The sequence below is a fragment of the Phyllobates terribilis genome, unplaced genomic scaffold, assembly GCF_046119375.1.
Source record: "Phyllobates terribilis strain yellow unplaced genomic scaffold, ASM4611937v1 Scaffold_11__3_contigs__length_659146591, whole genome shotgun sequence".
NCBI lineage: Eukaryota > Metazoa > Chordata > Amphibia > Anura > Dendrobatidae > Phyllobates > Phyllobates terribilis.
The window spans coordinates 55919945-55939439 of NW_027362771.1; the positions used below are offsets into that span (position 1 = coordinate 55919945).

Genomic DNA, 19495 nt, shown 5'->3' on the forward strand with positions numbered 1-19495 from the left:
AGTATAAACTTTTTTTTTTATTTACCATTCTTCTTTTTTTTTTTTTTTTTAACTATTACTTGGTCACACTATATAAATCCATGCCGGTTGCATGGATTTATATAGTGTGACCAAGCTGACGAGCACTTTCCAAGTGATGCTAAAATCGCTTGAAAAGCACCTGTCAACCCGCATGCAGAAATGCAAGTGAAGAACGCTTCACATCCGCATGTCCCTGGCAGGAAAACGCATGTACAATCCGCATGTACAATCCGCATGCGTTTTTTTTTCAGCCAGGGAGATGCAGAAACACTCAGGAAAAAATCCTGAGCATTTCTGCATTGTGGGCACATAGCCTAAGGGTCTATACTTTTAGCTGAGATGAATCTGTGCTGCAGTAAATTTATCACTTAAACATGAGCCGTGTATGAGGGAGTCGGGGGTCATGGAGTTGGTGTCATGGAAATTGTGGAGTCTGAGGTTTGGCTTATGGACTCCACAGCCCTGCTTGTCGGAAAGGTGATACAGGCTTTGGGGGCGAGGCATCAAATGTAAACACAACTACACATTTTGAACAGCCAAATCCCACATATCACAAGGAAGACACTAAGTGAGAATGTCATAGGTTAATTCTAGCATATAAAAGTCATCTAGATTGTGGTATGAAGTCTGGTTAAGATGTCAGTGTTTGCCTGAACATGTACTTTTGTCCTTTACGGTCAAAGGGGAATATTGAAAGGAGTACACAGCAATATTTCAGTCAATGCTCCACTGGTGTGTGAGCTAGTAGCCAAGTAAGGTGTAAAAAGCAATATTTAAAAAATAAATAAAAAAAATAAATAAAAAAAAGAAGACTATGGACTTTAGTGACACTCAGTCAAAACCGTGAGCACATAATTGTAATCGGACCTTGGAGCATTTCAGGACACGAGTTATACAAGTCATACATTCTGTGCCCATGAAGAATCCTCTATAAGTTATGGGCGTGTTTCACAAGCATTCTAAGACACCAATTCACATCATATCTGTATTTATAAAAGGAAAGTCTTTAGATTCTAATTGAAACAAGTTTTACAAGCTGCACACACTTCCAACTGTAAGAAACAAACCTGGAAAATAAAGTATTTAGTTCTATTGGCAGGAGCTCTATAGGACTGTAACGATGGACCAGCATGACAGCTAGAGGCAAGCAATGTGTATACCAAACTTTACTAAAGAAGAAATGTGCTCTTCAGCCTTGGAGAGCTGGTGTGCAGTTTACCAAAAGTCAGTCTACTGATAAGGATTTGGTCATTGCAGGATATACTTCAACTGGAGGATTGTACTGGAGAATCAAGGAGAACGAAAAACACACACAAACTCACTGGGAGCAATTTACTGTTTCAAGTGCTGTTGTGGGCCCTCTCTGCCATCTTGTGACCACAGCTCTAAAGCGGCTGGAAGTCACTACTAACATTTACCATCTCTCAATGCAACTCAGACCTTCATTGAGAAGTGGCTTCCAGCCTGGTCACCAAACACTGGAGTGATCCGGCAGGTGACAACTCTGGTTCCATGGCGGCCAAGAGAAATGGTGCAGAGCTGGAAACAGAAGATTGTAACCTGTAAGTATTTTATAACAGAACATTACCGATACCTATCCAGGGCTGAAGGAAAAAAACAAAACTGCAGGACCAGCTCATTTTACAGATGAGAACCTAATGCAGATACACCATTGATTTTATTAGGGAGGTATTGAAACATGTTGAATCCTAGTTTTATACATAGGATGCACAACCTACATGTAACATGAAATTTCCAGAGATAAGTAGTAAAGGTAAGTTAGAAGTATGGAAAACCACATTAATGAATCTGGAAATCATTTGTATAAACATTTAGAAATGTAATCGGATACAACCACCCCACCAAAACAGACAAAGCAGCATTCAACTTGTGACAAACAGTAAAGCAAATCATACTGTGGTCAAACATTAGGGGCTTACAATTTGATCTTGGCAACTGTCATACAAGTCTGTCCATCTCTGCAAGGTCATCGACCCGTCATCAGCACTAGGTTTTCCATGAAGTGTGAGCCTGTTCCGTGACTAATTTGTTCATGTGTCTGCTGTAATAAATCATTAAGCCGGTATATATTTGGGAACAAGAGTACAAGGAGCCAGGATTATTTTACTATAAACACGACTAGTAGAGGAGTAAGTCTTTTTAAAGGAAAGACCCATTCAGGTTCAAGAAGATATATCTCACTAAATGAGCACAAAAGAGGATTTCCTGTCAGATTGAAGCAGATTGTTGAAACCCATTACATAGAGGACCTTTGACAATGGAGGATCTTACATGTTGCCTTATTAACTTTGGACCAGAATACAGAAGAGAAAACGGGTTGTGTCAGCCCCTTCACTGCAGCCCTTGCTCACCAACACTACAGCATTCTGGAGCCTTCCACAAGTGAAGATTCCCACGTTATATTCTGACTGGTTGGATCAGTCTTCAGCCTTTTCTCAGTGTAGTGACTGGAGATCCAGTCGGGGATCTTTCCTTAGGTGATGGAAGTTGTGGATTTGTGCACAGAACCTGCACTGGATTACAGTCCTCATTTATTCTCCTGGAAGTTTCTAAAGGAATGGTCATCCAAACAATGATACACATTTATATTTAGAGGCTGCATACTATGAGCAGGACAATGAAGTCAAGCTGCTAGCAGACATGCTACGCTGAGCCAACTAGGAGGAACCAAGAGGTAATCCTGTCTGGTCTTATTAAACGTCTGCAAAGAGGTGTTAGTGTCAAAGCCCATTTGGCCGGGAAGATGACAAGGTCTTACAGTAGGTTTGCATTTTTATTTTTTGCAATTCTAGATTTTAGTACAATGAACATTTTTCTGAGCAGCTAAAACCAGGACAACCAGTCTCTCCACATGTTATAATTAATGTTTTGGCATTATTTATAAAACATTTAGCAAGGGATCATGTTGTAATAAAACAAGTACCTGCTATGATGAAGACTTTAACGTTTCTTTAAGGTTACACCCATTCTGAACAAGGTTTGTATAGTCAGTGGGCAACAAAGCAGCCCTCGAAATGGCAGAGGGACCTGTAGAGTTACCTGAAATCACCTTTCTTCTAACAAAGAAGCCCGTGTAGTAATCCAATACATGCATTGTACTTGGTTATTAAGGCCTCATTCTGATGTACATGTTGCAGGTGTGCATTCTATCCTTGGTTTTCACAGCTTCATCATCCCCATTATAGTCCATGGGGCTTGTTCACATGCCAGTGATTGTTCTGGCAGAACAGATGGAGTGTACCAGTACAAGTCTACGGGTTTGTGAACAACTCAAACAGATACTATACAACATTGCAGAGGCTAGGAGAAGCTTTTTCCATTTATTTAGCCATACATGATACTGATCAGTATTTTTCACATACACAAAAGAGTAATGAAGACTGAATGAGGCCTAAAGGAGGTTTCCGGGAATTTGATATTGATTGCTTATCCCCAGGCTAGGCCATTAATATTAGACTGCTGGGGACTGACTGCAGACCCCATTCAATGATCAGCTGAATAGAGGATGAAATGCCCCTGGTACTACAGCTTTACACCCCATTTAAGTAAATCGGTCTGAGCTGCACAGCTACAATATATACAGGGCAGTGCTTGGTAAACCATCACTATGATGCAGAGATTGCAGAAATGCTAGGGTGGGGGGGGGGGTACTTAAATCAGCAGATAAAGTAAAGCGGTTTTATAGTTGATTTAAGAATCTCTATGGAGGGGGAAAAACCCCAAACTATATTTACTAGCAAAAATAGTGCTAATCTGCATGCAAATAGATTTTACATCCTGCCGGGAACAAATAAAGCCATTCTCCCTGCAGCCGCCCCCATAAGGTCATCAGGGTGGTGCAGGGGGCTATTACAGTTACTGGTCACCATACTGTGAGTGTAGCTGGAATCACTTCTCCGACACGGAGCATTGTACATAGTGTGCCCGGGGAGTGATTGCAGTGTGCCCACTGCAGTGAGCAGTGCCTGTTCTATCCTCCCATCGGTCCAGTGCTGGAACTTCATTCTTTTCATGTAGTCACATTTAAATGCCGTTTACCAGCAGGTAAATACAGGTTTTGGGGTTGACAGATTCCCTTTAAGAGTTATTGTTTCATACTCATTGGATTTTCTGAATCTTGAAATTACACCTTTTCCTATGAATAATTTCAAAGATTTCCTAATAAGTGACAGGAAGAAAAAAAAAAAAAAAGTATCTAACATTAACACATAATAGATTGCAACACTTTACAAGAAGAGTAGCTATGAATATTTCCAGGCAAAAGTTTAAGCCCTACAAAGGTCAAATGTGTTACCAAGTGGAACTTACAGCTGCAAAATAAGAATCCAAGTCTTAAACAGGCCCCCTTTACTACCCAGTACGTGCCCATTAGAAGCCATGCTTAACAAGCTTTTGATCTACTTAAAGTGAACCTATCACTCCCTAAACCAGAAGTAGCATGATTTTCCCTAAAGTGAGGCCATGTGCCCACATAGCGTTTTTGCAGCATTTTTATGGCAGCGAAAACACTTGTAAAACAGTCTGCCATGCGAATTCGGATGTGCTGTGCACATGATGTGCTAATTAGAGCGACGAATTTGCATTGCGTTGCAAAACGCAGCATGAACATTTCTACCACGATTATGCTGCAAATTCGCGGCCATTGACTACAACTCCTCCATCCCGGCTACCACGCGGTGAAAAACAAACAAAAAAAACTGTATATTCACCTCTCCGGCGGCATCCTCTCTCCTTGGCGTCCCGTGGTGTACTTGCAGGACCTGCAGTGATGTAATTTAGTCAGCTGACTAAATGACATCACCGCAGGTCCTGCCAGTACACCATGGGACGCCGAAGAGCGCAGACCGGGGGCTGCTGGAGAGGTGAATATACAGTTTTTTTTGTTTTTTCTTAACACTATAGATGCAGCATTTAAAGCATCCAAGTTGGTCACACAATATAAATCCTTGCCGGTTGCGTGGATTTATATTGTGTGGCCAACTTGTCAAGCACTTTCCAAGGGATGCTCAAAATTGCTCGGAAAAGTGCTTGAGAAAAAAAAACCACTTCAAGCAATTGACAAGGCTCTCCCCATACATGTACTTATGGGAAAGCCCTGTCAATTTCCTCCAGTGGTGCTAGGAAAAGCTAGCCAGGGCTGTCCTGGACTCATCTCTGCCCATGATCTCCAGCCAAATCTCCAAACTGGATTTTCAATAAAATGCCAGTGAAACTACACCTGGTTGCAAGCGTGCTGCAGCCAGGCTCATTCATGACGCCTGTGGTTTTGGCAGCATGAATCAAGTGACAAGTTCCCGTTAAAATGTACTGTGGCTGATGACATACGGTTTTGACAGAGGAAGACTACTGGACTTGTGTAAGGAGAGCCAAATGCGTGGTTTCATTGTTTTGTGGACCTTGGTCAGACAGGCTTCACACTCCCTTCCTCCTATTCTTTCTAGCTATGAGGCAACATAGGGGATATCATGCTGTAGTGACATCACTGCGGCAGCAACCCTCAAATACTGAACACCTTAGGCCCGCTTCATCATGGCATTTCTGACAGTGTTGTGTGAATACACCTCAGTGACTGTTGCAAATCACAAATCCAAACAGTTTATATAGTGTGCTTCTCATTTTGTGTAAATATGGGTTTTCCAGATGTTTTAGAAAGATTCATTAAGTACAGCTTACTCCCCTGTCCTACATTTTGCACTCAAGTCACAAAAACAGTATAAGCCAAAGTGAAAAATTAAAGAATGAATCACCTGCACAATTTTGATGAATTTGGTGCAAAAGTCAGAGTGTCAAATGCTAAATCAGGCCCATGGAACATTAGTGATCGATTGTAGCACAGCACCACCTTGTATTAATTCAGTGATGGGCGTCAGTGATAAGCTTTGAGACTTTATAGCATCTGTTTAAAACCTGTCAGGAAGTCTAGAAATAAACCAGTCACTCATGTTGAATTGATTTTGCCTATAAAGGAGTTGATGCACTTTTTTACTGCTTTACAAAACAAAAATCATTTCTTCATTTTTAGCCAGTTGTCCATGATTTTATACATCTTGGTCTCTGTCCTTATAGATGGCACCAGATAAGAGCGCCAACAGTATATCAGAAGGTGGTGTACCAACATTGGATTCAGGAAAGGTTGGTTCTGAAAATGGAAGAACCAAACAAGCAGCATGTCACAGCAAGAACTAACAGAAGTGAGAAATATGAGGTATCCAGAACTAAAATATGACTGGCCTAACCACCACATTAACCAAACAACAGTCTGGGAAAGCTGGGTGACAAGTCGGAGAAGGCAAGTTTCTCACACTCCATTAACCATGTTGACGTATGGGATCAGTTTAGTAAGAAAGTTGGCTGCCACTCCTACAAGAGCCTGAGGCAATGTCAGAATGGAGTACGTGATGGAGGCACCGTGATACTTCTCTACAAGTCCCACCCAAAACAGACAATACAGATAACCAGCACTGGGCACGAGGAAAGCATGTCGGCTCGGCAGCAGTGTGCATTTCTATGTAAATCCCCTGCATTGTGGTTACAGGGAAATGCATCAGTAGCTATGGTACAATATGTGCGGCAGCCTTACACAAGACAGGAAGCTCTCAGTCCATGGAAGTGGGGAATAATGTGATTACATGAATGCACATTCACTCCCATCAGTGTCCACATGATCTGACACATTCATACTATGGTTAATTTATAGAATGAGATTAAGCCAGGAGGACCCCAATGATGCTAAACCTCATCCTAAAAATGACTGCTGCATCTATAACCGTATATTTTATCCAAACACCAACCAGCCTGTGCCAAGCATACACTTTACTCGAGAGCCAGAAGTATCCATTTCATTAAAGGTCAGCTAGATGGATAAATATTGCAACCTGTCCACAACACAAGAATTGAGCCCACAAGCAGTGGCAATTAGTAAATGCATAAAGCCTCAATAAAAGGAAACATTTCAGGGGCAGACAAGCAAGTACAGACTCCAATGACAAGCTTAGTGCCAAGTCACTCATTATGGGCTAGAAAGTTACTTCCACAGTCATACAATTCTCATCATGCCCAATCTACCCATCTGGGGCCAGACAGTGATCTGGGGGTCTTGGAGAAGGAGAAATTTATACATAATAGTCATGGTGCAGGAGGCAAAATATTCTTTGAGACAAGAGCTGAGAAATTGTGAAGCTGTAATACACCAATGTCCAATCCTCTAGGTTTCTCAATGGCAGCCTTTCTATAGGTTTTAATGAAGTGTACAGCGAGATGCTGAACGGTTCTTTACACCTCTGCAACCATTACAATTTATTATTCCACTATATCAAGAATGAAAACTAAGCCACACGGCAAATAGTCATCATTAATCAGCATTTTTCTGTATACAGTTCTAAAGTATACTTCCAATGTGATGTCGTCCAACACCAATAATTGTTAGATAACACCTACAACAACTGCAGCATCATACCAAACAAGTTTGGTTTTAATTTGTTTCCATCCAGCCATACGCCTAAAAGTGAGTAGGAGTAGGAGACTCTGAATTAAGATTTGCAAAGTGACTTTGATGCACTGGAAGAATAGAAAGATCTGGCATTGCTAAAACACTATGCACACCACTCAAGAGATACAAGTTCTTTCAGGCGCCAGAGCATGTATTCTACTACCGTAGCTTACAAAGAGCAATGATAAAGCACAATCTGAAAAGTAGAACAAGTTCTATTTTCATCCATTCATGCCATGCCTCTCCTTCGAGGGATTCCTGGGCACACCGATGTGTAGATGCTTATAGAGATGGGATTTACACTGCCAAAATACTCATTTAATTAAAAAGTTTGTCTGCACAATACAAGTGGATGAACAGAAAAAAAATAAACGCTATACAATCAGAGGTTAATAAACTTCAGGTAAGCCTTTTGCATTACCTGTCACCCTTACAGACATGTCCATTTTAGTAAATACCAGTGTTGCTCATAAATCAAGCAGAAAAGCTGAGAATTTTGTTATTAAAATGTGTCAGTGCGCAGGACAAGCCCCCAATGGTAGTATTCAATCAGCACTGACTGACAATGTAGTGATACACCCCCTTAAGAGACACCCAGTTGTCAATTTAACAAATTTGCATGAGGAATAATAGTGCAGAGCTGTAAGAAAAGAAAAAAGTGGATTAATACTTTTTTCCAAAACGTCACCATGTTGGGGGTGTCTACAGAAGGTGCGCCACTACACCTCTAATAACAAACTACTTACGTGTAGTGTTGGGATAACAAACACCGCAGCTACGCAACCCATTCTTCCCATTTATCAGCACAAATTCACTGCGATGGGTACCATATAGATCATTTACATGTAAAGCCAGAAAAGTAGAGAAATAACAAGGGTTGAGCCCTTGCAAAATGCAGAGTCAACGCACAAAATGTATCCAGCCAAACACTCATAAAAGAAGCAGCCGGGGAAAACAAACAACTCGCTGCACATTTTATATGCAATCTCCTGTGTAATATTAACCAATTCTCAAATTAAACCAAGCGACATCAATTTGTGAGTCAGAACAACACTGGAAGTTTACCTGGAAACAACTGGACGTTAACAGTCACTGCTTGGAAGGCTGCACGGCTCAGACAATACAGGCCAAGGAGGAATATATAGCTATATCAGACAGCACAATTTAGAGGGGGGTTTATCTAAGCTATGGTCACTCCATAAAGCATATTTTCAAAGACATATGGGAAAAATACAAGCTAGATGTGTACACACCAGTGACCAGAGAGTACAAAGCTTACCTTGAGTAACCATTTGAGAAGATGGGCCTTCCTGGATAAGTTACATTCCCAGCGGTATGGTCATCCCCAGTCCCATGGCACCTATTCCATGTATCCGAAATGGTGGACAGAGTTGTGCCCAAAGCAAAGATTGGCTTCTGATCTGGCTGTCTCTGAGCCATGGGGGAGGTGTTCAAGTCATAGTGGTACATTTGCCCCCCTGAAGTGCTAACACCATGCACAGAAATTGCTGATGATTTGTTACCAAATAGGCGAGATCCTGAAAAATGGCTACTACAATAAGCTGGACTAAATTTTTCCTGTTTTACCACTCCGGGGGTACACAGCTCTATAAAGTCCTCCTTTTCAGTTTTCACTTGAGACAGCTGTATTTCAGGGTTGGGCAGTAGCAAGTCCTCCACTTTAGGTGGACAATCCTGCATAATGAGAGGTTTGCAGTCCTCATTTAATGCACCAGACCTCAAAAGAAATTCATCATCAGTGGTCAAAGGAGAAAGTAATCCAACTGCATCATCTTCAAAAATGGGGTCCAACTCCCATGGACTGCCCTTACCATCCCTGGGTGACCCTGGGTGCAGGTCTAAATCCTGTAAAAGGTCAAAGGTGCTTTGGTCTTTGGAATATAACTTGGCAACGCTGCCCCCCTGACTCTGTGCAGAAGGACTTGCTTGGGTAGACATATCACATTTGATGCTTCCTTTGTCTTCAGGGCCCTCAGGGACAGGTGGTTTCGCCTGGAGACTGGCAATGCTCTCTTCCAAAAGCTTGAAATCTGTATCTGCTGTCGGGACTCCAATAGGAGCCTGCTGAGTATAGCCAAGTTCGTTGCCCATTACTTTTGTGTCTGGCTCCCCCATATAGAGTCCCATTGAGAGAGAGACTGCCTTGGACAGGTCCGGCTGTGGCACATCGCCTAAACCCTTAGCTGGTTCCACAGTTCCGGACAACTGCTGCTGTGGCTGTCTTGTGTCTGGCAGTCGTGCAGGTGATGTAGCACAAGATGTAGAAGTGTTCGCACAGGCTCCACCTCTGTAGGTTGTAAATAAGTCAATCACATTCCCTGTCTTGTCACTGTATTGTGCGCCTGTCACAGCCTGAGATTCATTGGGTGGCTTTAATAGGTCTTTGGGATCCATCGAGTACCGATGCCTGAGATGTGACAAGGAAGAAAACAGAATTAAAAAGACAGGCAACAAGACAAAGACAGCTAGCATTACCTTTAGTTTAACCCTTTATTGCCCCCATGACAATAAGATAAAGCATATGACTATAGTAAAAGACACTTTAATATAAAACCTATTCAAAGCAGCAAGGTGGAGGTGGAAAGATTAGTTACCCCTGTACAATCCCCACATCTGGTACACTGCCATACTTCAGCTGGATTAGGCTGTTCTAGAGATACATTAATCAGTCTCTAGCCCTTGCCTCTGATCTTATGACTCAATATGACAGAATACATATGAACGCAACACGACATATGTTCTGCAGCGTCACCAATTAAAGATTAGCAATGCAAATGCCAACTTCCTAATGCTATATTGTGCCTCGCAGAACTCTGCATGCAGCTCCTACAATATGGAGAATAAGCAGCACATTAAGCCAATTGCACATAGTCACCAAATCCTTGCTCTTCCAAGGAGGCAGAATACCCAGCTGCTTGATGGCACTGTAGCTTCTAGTATTGGACATTATATAGCTACTTCTAATGCTCATGGTGACATTGAATATATCTGATTATAACACTATATATTTTATCTTTAGAATCTCAAACATTCCTATTAAACACAGGTATGCAATACAAAAACAAAGTCACCCAAGATACCCCCAAATACATGATGTCCTGTCACAAGAAACATTCCCTTCCATGAGGGACAGTGTCCTGCTCCTCCCACATGTACACCAGAGCCAAAGGCCCCATATCCCACTGATCACAAACATCTGAGGCCTCCGTCACTTCCATCTTGTCCTGTGAAGCAGCAAGGCTTCATGGGAGATTGCACTTTCTGCTGTAATAATGCAGTATACAGTAAAAATGACAAACAATTGCAGTTTAAAGTCCCCTGGGTGGACTGAAAAATGAAATAGTGGCTTCAAACAAATACTGGACTTTACTGTGCAAACTTAATCACTGCACATACATAAGCCTTACCACTCACTATACCCACGCCACTGTCAATACATGAAGCCTCGAATTCTAATATATCTATATGGGAGGTGTCATGTACTTGCTAGTTTTAATGGTGCGAGTATACAATGAAGGGAGGCTTGTCGTGTACTCACCATAATACACACCATGATAAATACTAGTGAGTACATGACAAGCTCACACACACACGTAGTATTAGTGAACACAGGACAAGCCTTCCCTATATACAAATATTAGTGGTGAGTACATACCTAGCCACCCTCACTGTACTCAATTCTAATAATTCTGTGTACAGGACTCCAGTACAAGTCCCTATACACTACTATTAATACTAGCAATTAGAGAACTCTAGTATTAGCCTGCACTCAGTAACGCAAAATATATGTATTTTATACATACCACACCATTAATACTTGTGAGCCCAGTGTAGGCCTCCCCTCACTGTACACCATTAATACTAGTGAGACCAGTATAAGCCCCCATTACTATAGACCCACCATTACTAGCGAGTACAGGAGCCCAGTATAAGCCCCCATTACTAGCAAGTACAGGAGCCCAGTATAAGCCCCCATTACTAGCAAGTACAGGAGCCCAGTATAAGCCCCCATTACTAGCGAGTACAGGAGCCCAGTATAAGCCCCCATTACTATGGACCCATTACTAGCGAGTACAGGAGCCCAGTATAAGCCTCCATTACTATAGACCCACCATTACTAGTGATAAGAGCCCAGTATAATCCTCACACTGTACACGACGTCTATTAATACTGGTGAACACGTGACGTCACGTGCGGCCCCGCCCCCTCAGCCCGCGCTGCTGTCAGCAGAGGAAATAAACAGCGTCTCCGTCACGGGGGAGTGTAGCCCACCGTCCAGTGTACGTCACGGCCTAGCAACCTGTGGCTCCTCAGCTGTTGTGAGAACACAACTCCTAACGTGAGCCTCCCGGGGAATGCTGGGAGTAGTGAGTTTCAGAACAGCTGTGAGCCCACAAGTCATTCTTAGCAGCAGCTCGGTGAGGGGCGAAGTGTGGAAGGGAAAGTTCAGGTTACGGACGCTCCGGGCCCGTGCTCACTGGCGCCACTAGAAGCCCCGGGTGACAGCACGCCGGGCCGCCTCTCCTGGCTCAGGCGGGAGCTGTGCCCTTCAGGCGCCATTCGTGCGGCTCCTGCCCACTTCCATGTGCGGTACCGTCCGCTGAGCGGTGTGCAGCGGGACCACACGGAACTTCCCCGCTGTGTACATACGAGTGTGAGGAGCGGCTGCCCGGGAACAGGGCAGTGCTCGTCCCGGCACTCGGCAGCCCCGGAGTGCTCCCTTCCCGCAGCGCTGACACTTACTCCTCCCGGCCCTCACACTCCGGGCATGGCTCTCGCGTGGCTCCTGTGGGTGGACGGTGTCCCCTCGGTGCGTAGCTCCCAGCGGCCCCGATGCGCGGTGCAGACGGCAGAGGCGCCCTCGGGGTTGGGAGCCGCCTATCCCGGACATGTAGGGAGGAGAGAGGCAGAGGGCGGCCGCCCGGCGGAGGGGGCTCTGCGTGCAGGCAGAGGAGGGAGGGAGAGGCCGGCAGAGCGAGCGGGGAACGCTGCAACCTGTTGGCTGCTGCCGGCAACTACAGCCGGCTGTTCCCGAGCCTCCGCTCCTGCACGGCGGACTCACGTGTGGGGAGCCGGGGACGCACCACGTCTACAGCTGGCGGTGTCCGAAGTGGATGGAAACGTGCCTGCATAGGAGGAACTGCAAGCTCCTGGGCCCAGTGCATTATACAGGACCCCTCTAATAATGGGGTCTGCATACAAGCCTAGCTGTGCCCCCTGTAGCTACACTGTAAGCACCAGCTGTCACACATGGGCTCTTACTTGTAAACGCTTCACTGGTGTCCTGAACCTGCCAATGGCTATTTCTGCTCCTAAGAAATGGCTTCTTTTTTCCTGGCTATAAATCTAGCCTTGTTAGACAAGGGGGCGTCATCCCAATGAGAAGAGTTGATCACGCCCACTTGGCTTAACCCCTTAACGCCCCATGACAGATATGTATATGATGGAGCGGGCTCTGAAGCTCATCACCCTGATCCGCCCAGGACAGGTGCCGACTGGTTTACATGGCCGGCATCTGCTCTGATCGCTGCTGGTAAACATTTACAGTGGCGTCTGAATGGAGTGGTACTCTGTGCCCGAGTACCAGGCTTAGGCCACGGCCCCACTATCAGTATTTATTCAGTATTTTTTCTCAGCCAAAACCAGGTGAGGAACAATCAGAGAAAAGGTATAATAGAAACAAGTCACCAATTCTGCCTCTATCACCCACTTCTGGTTTTGGCTCCCACTCCTGAGAAAAAGTACTGACCAAATACTGATAGTGGGGCCGTGGCCTAATGTTTATCGAAGATAACTCAGGAGAAAACAATATACTCTTGAGTTATGTTCACATGTTGCTTCTTTGCTGCATTTTTTTCGGCAGGCAAAACCTGCTCTTTTGGCAGTAAGTAAGATGCTTACAAATAGCAGGTTTTTCTGTGTTTTTGGTGAGGATTGTATGTGCCATTTGTCTACAGTACATGCTTAATAAAGTTAGTTTCATTCACCAAAAACGCATGATTGTGTTTTTTGCAGTGTTTTTGGACTTACTTATTGCTTTCTATGGTGAAAAAACTGTGCTGAAAGCATTAACACGCTGCAGTTTTCCAATTCAGTTAGGAAAAAGAACAATGTGTGCCATTGACTATAATGGTGTCGACGTGTGCCCTGCCGTGCATCAAATCCGGGCGTATACGCCTACTGGAGGGGTACACCCCTACGCCGTCTACTACATCTAGGTGTCTCCCCACGTTAACTCTGTCTGCACCATTATAGTCTATGGTCCCGTCGGCACATACGCACCAATCATGTTTTGTGGGGCAGTTTGGAAATAAGCCCCCCTGCCAAAAGCTGTAACTTTTTTTTTTTACCTTTCATTTTTTCCTTTGGAACAATTGTATTTTTTGAATGACTGCATTTATTTTACCATATAATGCTCTGAAAAAATGGGAAAATTAAATTCCAAGTGTGGTAAAACAGTGAGCAAAAATGAAATAACAAACAAAAAAACCCTGCAGTTTGCTATTGTTGTTTGGGTTTTATTTTAACAGCAGTAAAATTGACTTGGTAACTTGATTCTGCTGGTCAGCAAAATTACAGTGAGTCAAAGAATTTTTATGTTTCTGCAAATGGAGTTGTTTTTTTTTCCTGAGCAAGCTACTGGGACTGGGTGATCTGTTGGTACAATATTGAGGTACATAAGACCTGCCGATCACTTTTTATTAAAAATTGTTTGGGGGAAAGGCAAGATAACCGAAAAGTGTCAGTTCTGTACTTTATTAATTTTCCTTACGTACAAGTTAAATAATTTTTATATTTAGAGAGATGTGACTAATGTGTACACCGTACACCTGCGTACCTGACATTTGAGAAACATGTATGTCACGTATAAGGAAGAGGTTAACCTGAACATATCTGGCAATGTGGAGCTGCCTAGAACTGCGGCTAAGGCCACGGCCCCACTATCAGTATTTGGTCAGTATGCGGTCAGTATTTTTTCTCAGGAGTGGGAGCCAAAAGCAGAATTGGTGCACTTGTTTCTATAAGGCTACGGCCCCATTATCAGTATTTGGTAAGTATTCGGTCAGCATTTTTTCTTAGGAGTGGGAGCCAAAACCAGGTGAGGAACAATCAGAGAAAAGGTATAATAGAAACAAATCACCAATTCTGCATTTATCACCCACTCCTGTTTTGTCTCCCACTCCTGAGACAAAAATACTGACCGAATACTGGCCAAATACTGATAGTGGAGCCGTGGCCTTAGGCCTCATTCAGACCTCAGTGATTTTTTTCGTATGTAAACAAATGATAAAGTTGCATCAGTGTTTTTGATCACATTTTCATCAGTGTTTGGTCTATGTCAATTTTTAGCATCAGAGTTTTATCAGTTTTTCTCATATACGAAAAAAACCTTGAGGGTGAGTGCCCACGATGCGTCCTGGTCTACAGCCCAGAAGCTGCGTAAGAGCCGCCTATGGCATCCACTCATTTTATGCAAATGAGCAGCGGCCATTAGGTCTATGGGGAAATCCCACCTGTGGACCCGCCAGAGAAATTGACATGCTGCGGTCTGGAAAGGAGCGCCCCATGTCAGTTTCCGCGGGTGTGCCGCAGATGCATAGTGGACATGGGATTTCTACAAATCCCATCCACTATGCTGTAACAGCTGGCCGCTCTGGGTTTGACACTGAATAAGTCCGCAGCTTCAAACCCGCAGCGGCTCCAAATCGTGGACACACAGCCTAAAGGTTTCTCAGAACTCTCCTGTCAGTCAGCCAGCACAGATGGCATCTGAATACTGCCCAATTTTTTTGTTCTGTAGGCCCATAGATTTGCATTGATGTATTGGCAGGTTTGATGCATGAGTCAGTTAAAAATCATACATGTATCTATGTTTTGGTGTGGACCACTCATCCACATAAAATAGGACATGTGAACACCTCCATAGACTATATTAGGTTCACTTTCTATCCCTGAAAAACATTGATATCATGTGAAAAACTGATATCTGAGTGAGCCCGTAGGGCATAGGTGGACACATTGATAGCAGTCAGCCAGCACAAATGGTGAACAAAATGATCGCAGTCAGCCCTCACAAATGGTAATTGCAGTCAGCCCGCACAAATGGTGATTGGAGTCAGCCAGCACAAATGGTGATCGCAGTGATAGCAGTCAGCCAGCACAAATGGTGAACGCAGTGATAGCAGTCAGCCAGCACAAATGGTGAAATCATTAATAGCAGTCAGTCAGCACAAATGGTGAACGCAGTGATCGCAGTCAGCCAGCACAAATTGTGATCGCAGTCAGCCAGCACAAACGGTAAACTCAGTAATCGCAGTCAGCCCGCACAAATGGTGATTGGAGTCAGCCAGCACAAATGGTGATCGCAGTGATAGCAGTCAGTCAGCACAAATGGTGAACGCAGTGATCGCAGTCAGCCAGCACAAATGGTGATCGCAGTCAGCCAGCACAAACGGTAAACTCAGTAATCGCAGTCAGCCTGCACAAACGGTGATCATAGTCAGCCAGCACAAATGGTGAACGCAGTTATAGCAGTCAGCCAGCACAAATGGTGATCGCAGTCAGCCAGCACAAATGCTGAACGCATTGATCGCAGTCAGCCAGCCAAACTATGAACAGCGTGATCGTAGTCAGCCAGCACAGTGAACATAGTGATCGCAATCAGCCTACAAAAACGATGAACGCAGTTATAACAGTCAGCTAGAAAAAATGGTGAACGCAAGGGATCGCAGTCAGCCAGCACAAACGGTGATCGCAGTCAGCCAGAACAAACGGTGATCGCAGTAATCACAGTCAGCCTGCACAAATGATGATCATAGTCAGCCAGCACAAATGGTGAACGCAGTTATAGCAGTCAGCCAGCTCAAACGGTGATCGCAGTCAGCCAGCACTAACGGCGATCGCAGTCAGCCAGCACAAACGGTGATCTCAGTGATAGCACAAACAGTGATCACGGTGATAGCAGTCAGCCAGCACAAACGGTGAATGCAGTGATCGCAGTCAGCCAGCACAAATGGTGAAACCAGTGATAGCAGTCAGCCAGCACAAACGGTGATTGCTGTCAGCCAGCACAAACAGTGATCGCAGTAAGCCAGCGCAAACAGTGATTGCAGTCAGCTAGAACAAACGGTGATCGCAGTCAGCCAGCACAAATGGTGATCACAGTCAGCCAGCACAAATTTGTGAACGCAGTGATCGCAGTCAGCCTGCACAAACGGTGATCGCAGTCAGCCTGCACAAACGGTGACCACGGTGATCACAGTCAGCCAGCACAAACGGTGAACGCAGTGATCGCAGTCAGCCAGCACAAACAGTGAACACAGTGATAGCAGTCAGCCAGCACAAATTGTGATCGCAGTCAGCCAGCACAAACAGTGACCACAGTGATCGCAGTCAGCCAGCACAAACGGTGAATGCAGTGATCGCAGTCAGCCAGCACAAACAGTGAACACAGTGATAGCAGTCAGCCAGCACAAATTGTGATCGCAGTCAGCCAGCACAAACAGTGACCACAGTGATCGCAGTCAGCCAGCACAAACGGTGAATGCAGTGATAGCAGTCAGCCAGCACAAATTGGATTGGAAAAAAGCCAGCGCAAACGGTGATTGCAGTCAGCCAGCGCAAATGGTGATCGCAGTCAGCCAGCGCAAACGGTAATCGCAGTAAGCCAGCGCAAATGGTGATCGCAGTAAGCCAGCACAAACTGTGAACACAGTGATCACAGTCAGCTAGCACAAACGGTGATCACAGTCAGCCAGCATAAATGGTGAACGCAGTGATCGCAGTCAGCCAGCACAAACTATGAACAGTGTGATCACAGTCAGCCAGCACAAACAATAAACATAGTGATCGCAGTCAGCCTGCACAAACGATGAACAGAGTGATAGCAGTCAGCTAGCACAATTGGTGAACGCAGTGATCACAGTCAGCCAGCACAAACAGTGAATGCAGTGATCTCAGTAAGCCAGCACAAATGGTGAACGCAGTGATCGCAGTCAGCCAGCACAAATGGTGATCGCAGTCAGCCAGCAAAATCGTGAACGCAGTGATCGCATCAGCCAGCACAAACGGTGATCACAGTCAGCCAGCACAAATGGTGACTGCAGTGATCGCAGTCAGCCAGCACAAACGGTGATCCCAGTCAGCCAGCACAAACGATGATCATAGTCAGCCAGCACAAATGGTGATCGCAGTCAGCCAGCGCAAATGGTGAATGCAGTGATCGCAGTCATCCAGCACAAACGGTGATCGCAGTCAGCCAGCAAAATCGTGAACGTAGTGATCGCATCAGCCAGCACAAATGGTGACTGCAGTGATCGCAGTCAGCCAGCACAAACGGTGATCCCAGTCAGCCAGCACAAACGATGATCATAGTCAGCCAGCACAAACGGTGATCGCAGTCAGCCAGCACAAACTATGAACAGTGTGATCGCAGTCAGCCAGCACAAACGGTGATCGCAGTCAACCAGCACCAATGGTGATCGCAGTCAGCCAGCACAAACGGTGATCGCAGTCAGCCAGCACAAACTATGAACAGTGTGATCGCAGTCAGCCAGCACAAACGGTGATCGCAGTCAACCAGCACAAACGGTGATCGCAGTCAGCCAGCACAAATGGTGATCGCAGTCAGCCAGCACAAACGATGATCATAGTCAGCCAGCACAAATGGTAATCGCAATCAGCCAGCACAAACGGTGATCGCAGTCAGCCAGCACAAACTATGAACAGCGTGATCGCACTCAGCCAGCACAAACGGTGATCGCAGTCAGCCAGCACAAACTATGAACAGCATGATCGCAGTTAGCCAGCACAAACGGTGATCGCAGTCAACCAGCACAAACGGTGATCGCAGTCAGCCAGCACAAACGGTGATCCCAGTCAGCCAGCACAAACGATGATCATAGTCAGCCAGCACAAATGGTGATCGCAGTCAGCCAGCACAAATGGTGAACGCAAGTGATCGCAGTCATCCAGCACAAACGCTGATCGCAGTCATCCAGCAAAATCGTGAACGCAGTGATTGCATCAGCCAGCACAAATGGTGACTGCAGTGATCGCAGTCAGCCAGCACAAACGGTGATCCCAGTCAGCCAGCACAAACGATGATCATAGTCAGCCAGCACAAACGGTGATTGCAGTCAGCCAGCACAAACTATGAACAGTGTGATCGCAGTCAGCCAGCACAAACGGTGATCGCAGTCAACCAGCACAAACGGTGATCGCAGTCAGCCAGGACAAACGGTGATCGCAGTGATCGCAGTCAGCCAGCACAAACTATGAACAGTGTGATCGCAGTCAGCCAGCACAAACGGTGATCGCAGTCAACCAGCACAAACGGTGATCGCAGTCAGCCAGCACAAACGGTGATCGCAGTGATCGCAGTCAGCCAGCACAAACAGTGACTGCAGTCAGCCAGCACAATCAGTGATCGCAGTCAGCCAGCACAAACGATGATCATAGTCAGCCAGCACAAATGGTAATCGCAATCAGCCAGCACAAACGGTGATCGCAGTCAGCCAGCACAAACTATGAACAGCGTGATCGCACTCAGCCAGCACAAACGGTGATCGCAGTCAGCCAGCACAAACTATGAACAGCGTGATCGCAGTTAGCCAGCACAAACGGTGATCGCAGTCAACCAGCACAAACGGTGATCGCAGTCAGCCAGCACAAATGGTGATCGCAGTGATCGCAGTCAGCCAGCACAAACAGTGACCGCAGTCAGCCAGCACAAACAGTGATCGCAGTCAGCCAGCACAAACGACGATCATAGTCAGCCAGCACAAATGGTGATCACAATCAGCCAGCACAAACGGTGATCGCAGTCAGCCAGCACAATCTATGAACAGCGTGATCGCAGTCAGCCAGCACAAGCGGTGATCGCAGTCAACCAGCTCAAACGGTGATCGCAGTCAATGAGCACAAACGGTGATCGCAGTCAGC

At 45.3% G+C, this 19495-nt stretch overlaps 1 protein-coding gene across 1 annotated transcript in view; it reads right to left on the reverse strand.

Annotated features, from left to right (window-relative positions):
- Positions 1-12512, reverse strand: part of NR3C1 (nuclear receptor subfamily 3 group C member 1) — a 146200-nt gene extending 133688 nt beyond the window's left edge. The window contains exons 1-2 of the mRNA XM_073651270.1: positions 12296-12512; positions 8811-9959 (exon numbers count right to left, since the gene is read on the reverse strand). Of these exons, the coding sequence (XP_073507371.1) occupies positions 8811-9946 (1136 nt within the window). The 5' untranslated portion in view covers positions 9947-9959; positions 12296-12512. The remainder of the gene's footprint in view (positions 1-8810; positions 9960-12295) is intronic.
- Positions 12513-19495: the final 6983 nt, after the last annotated feature.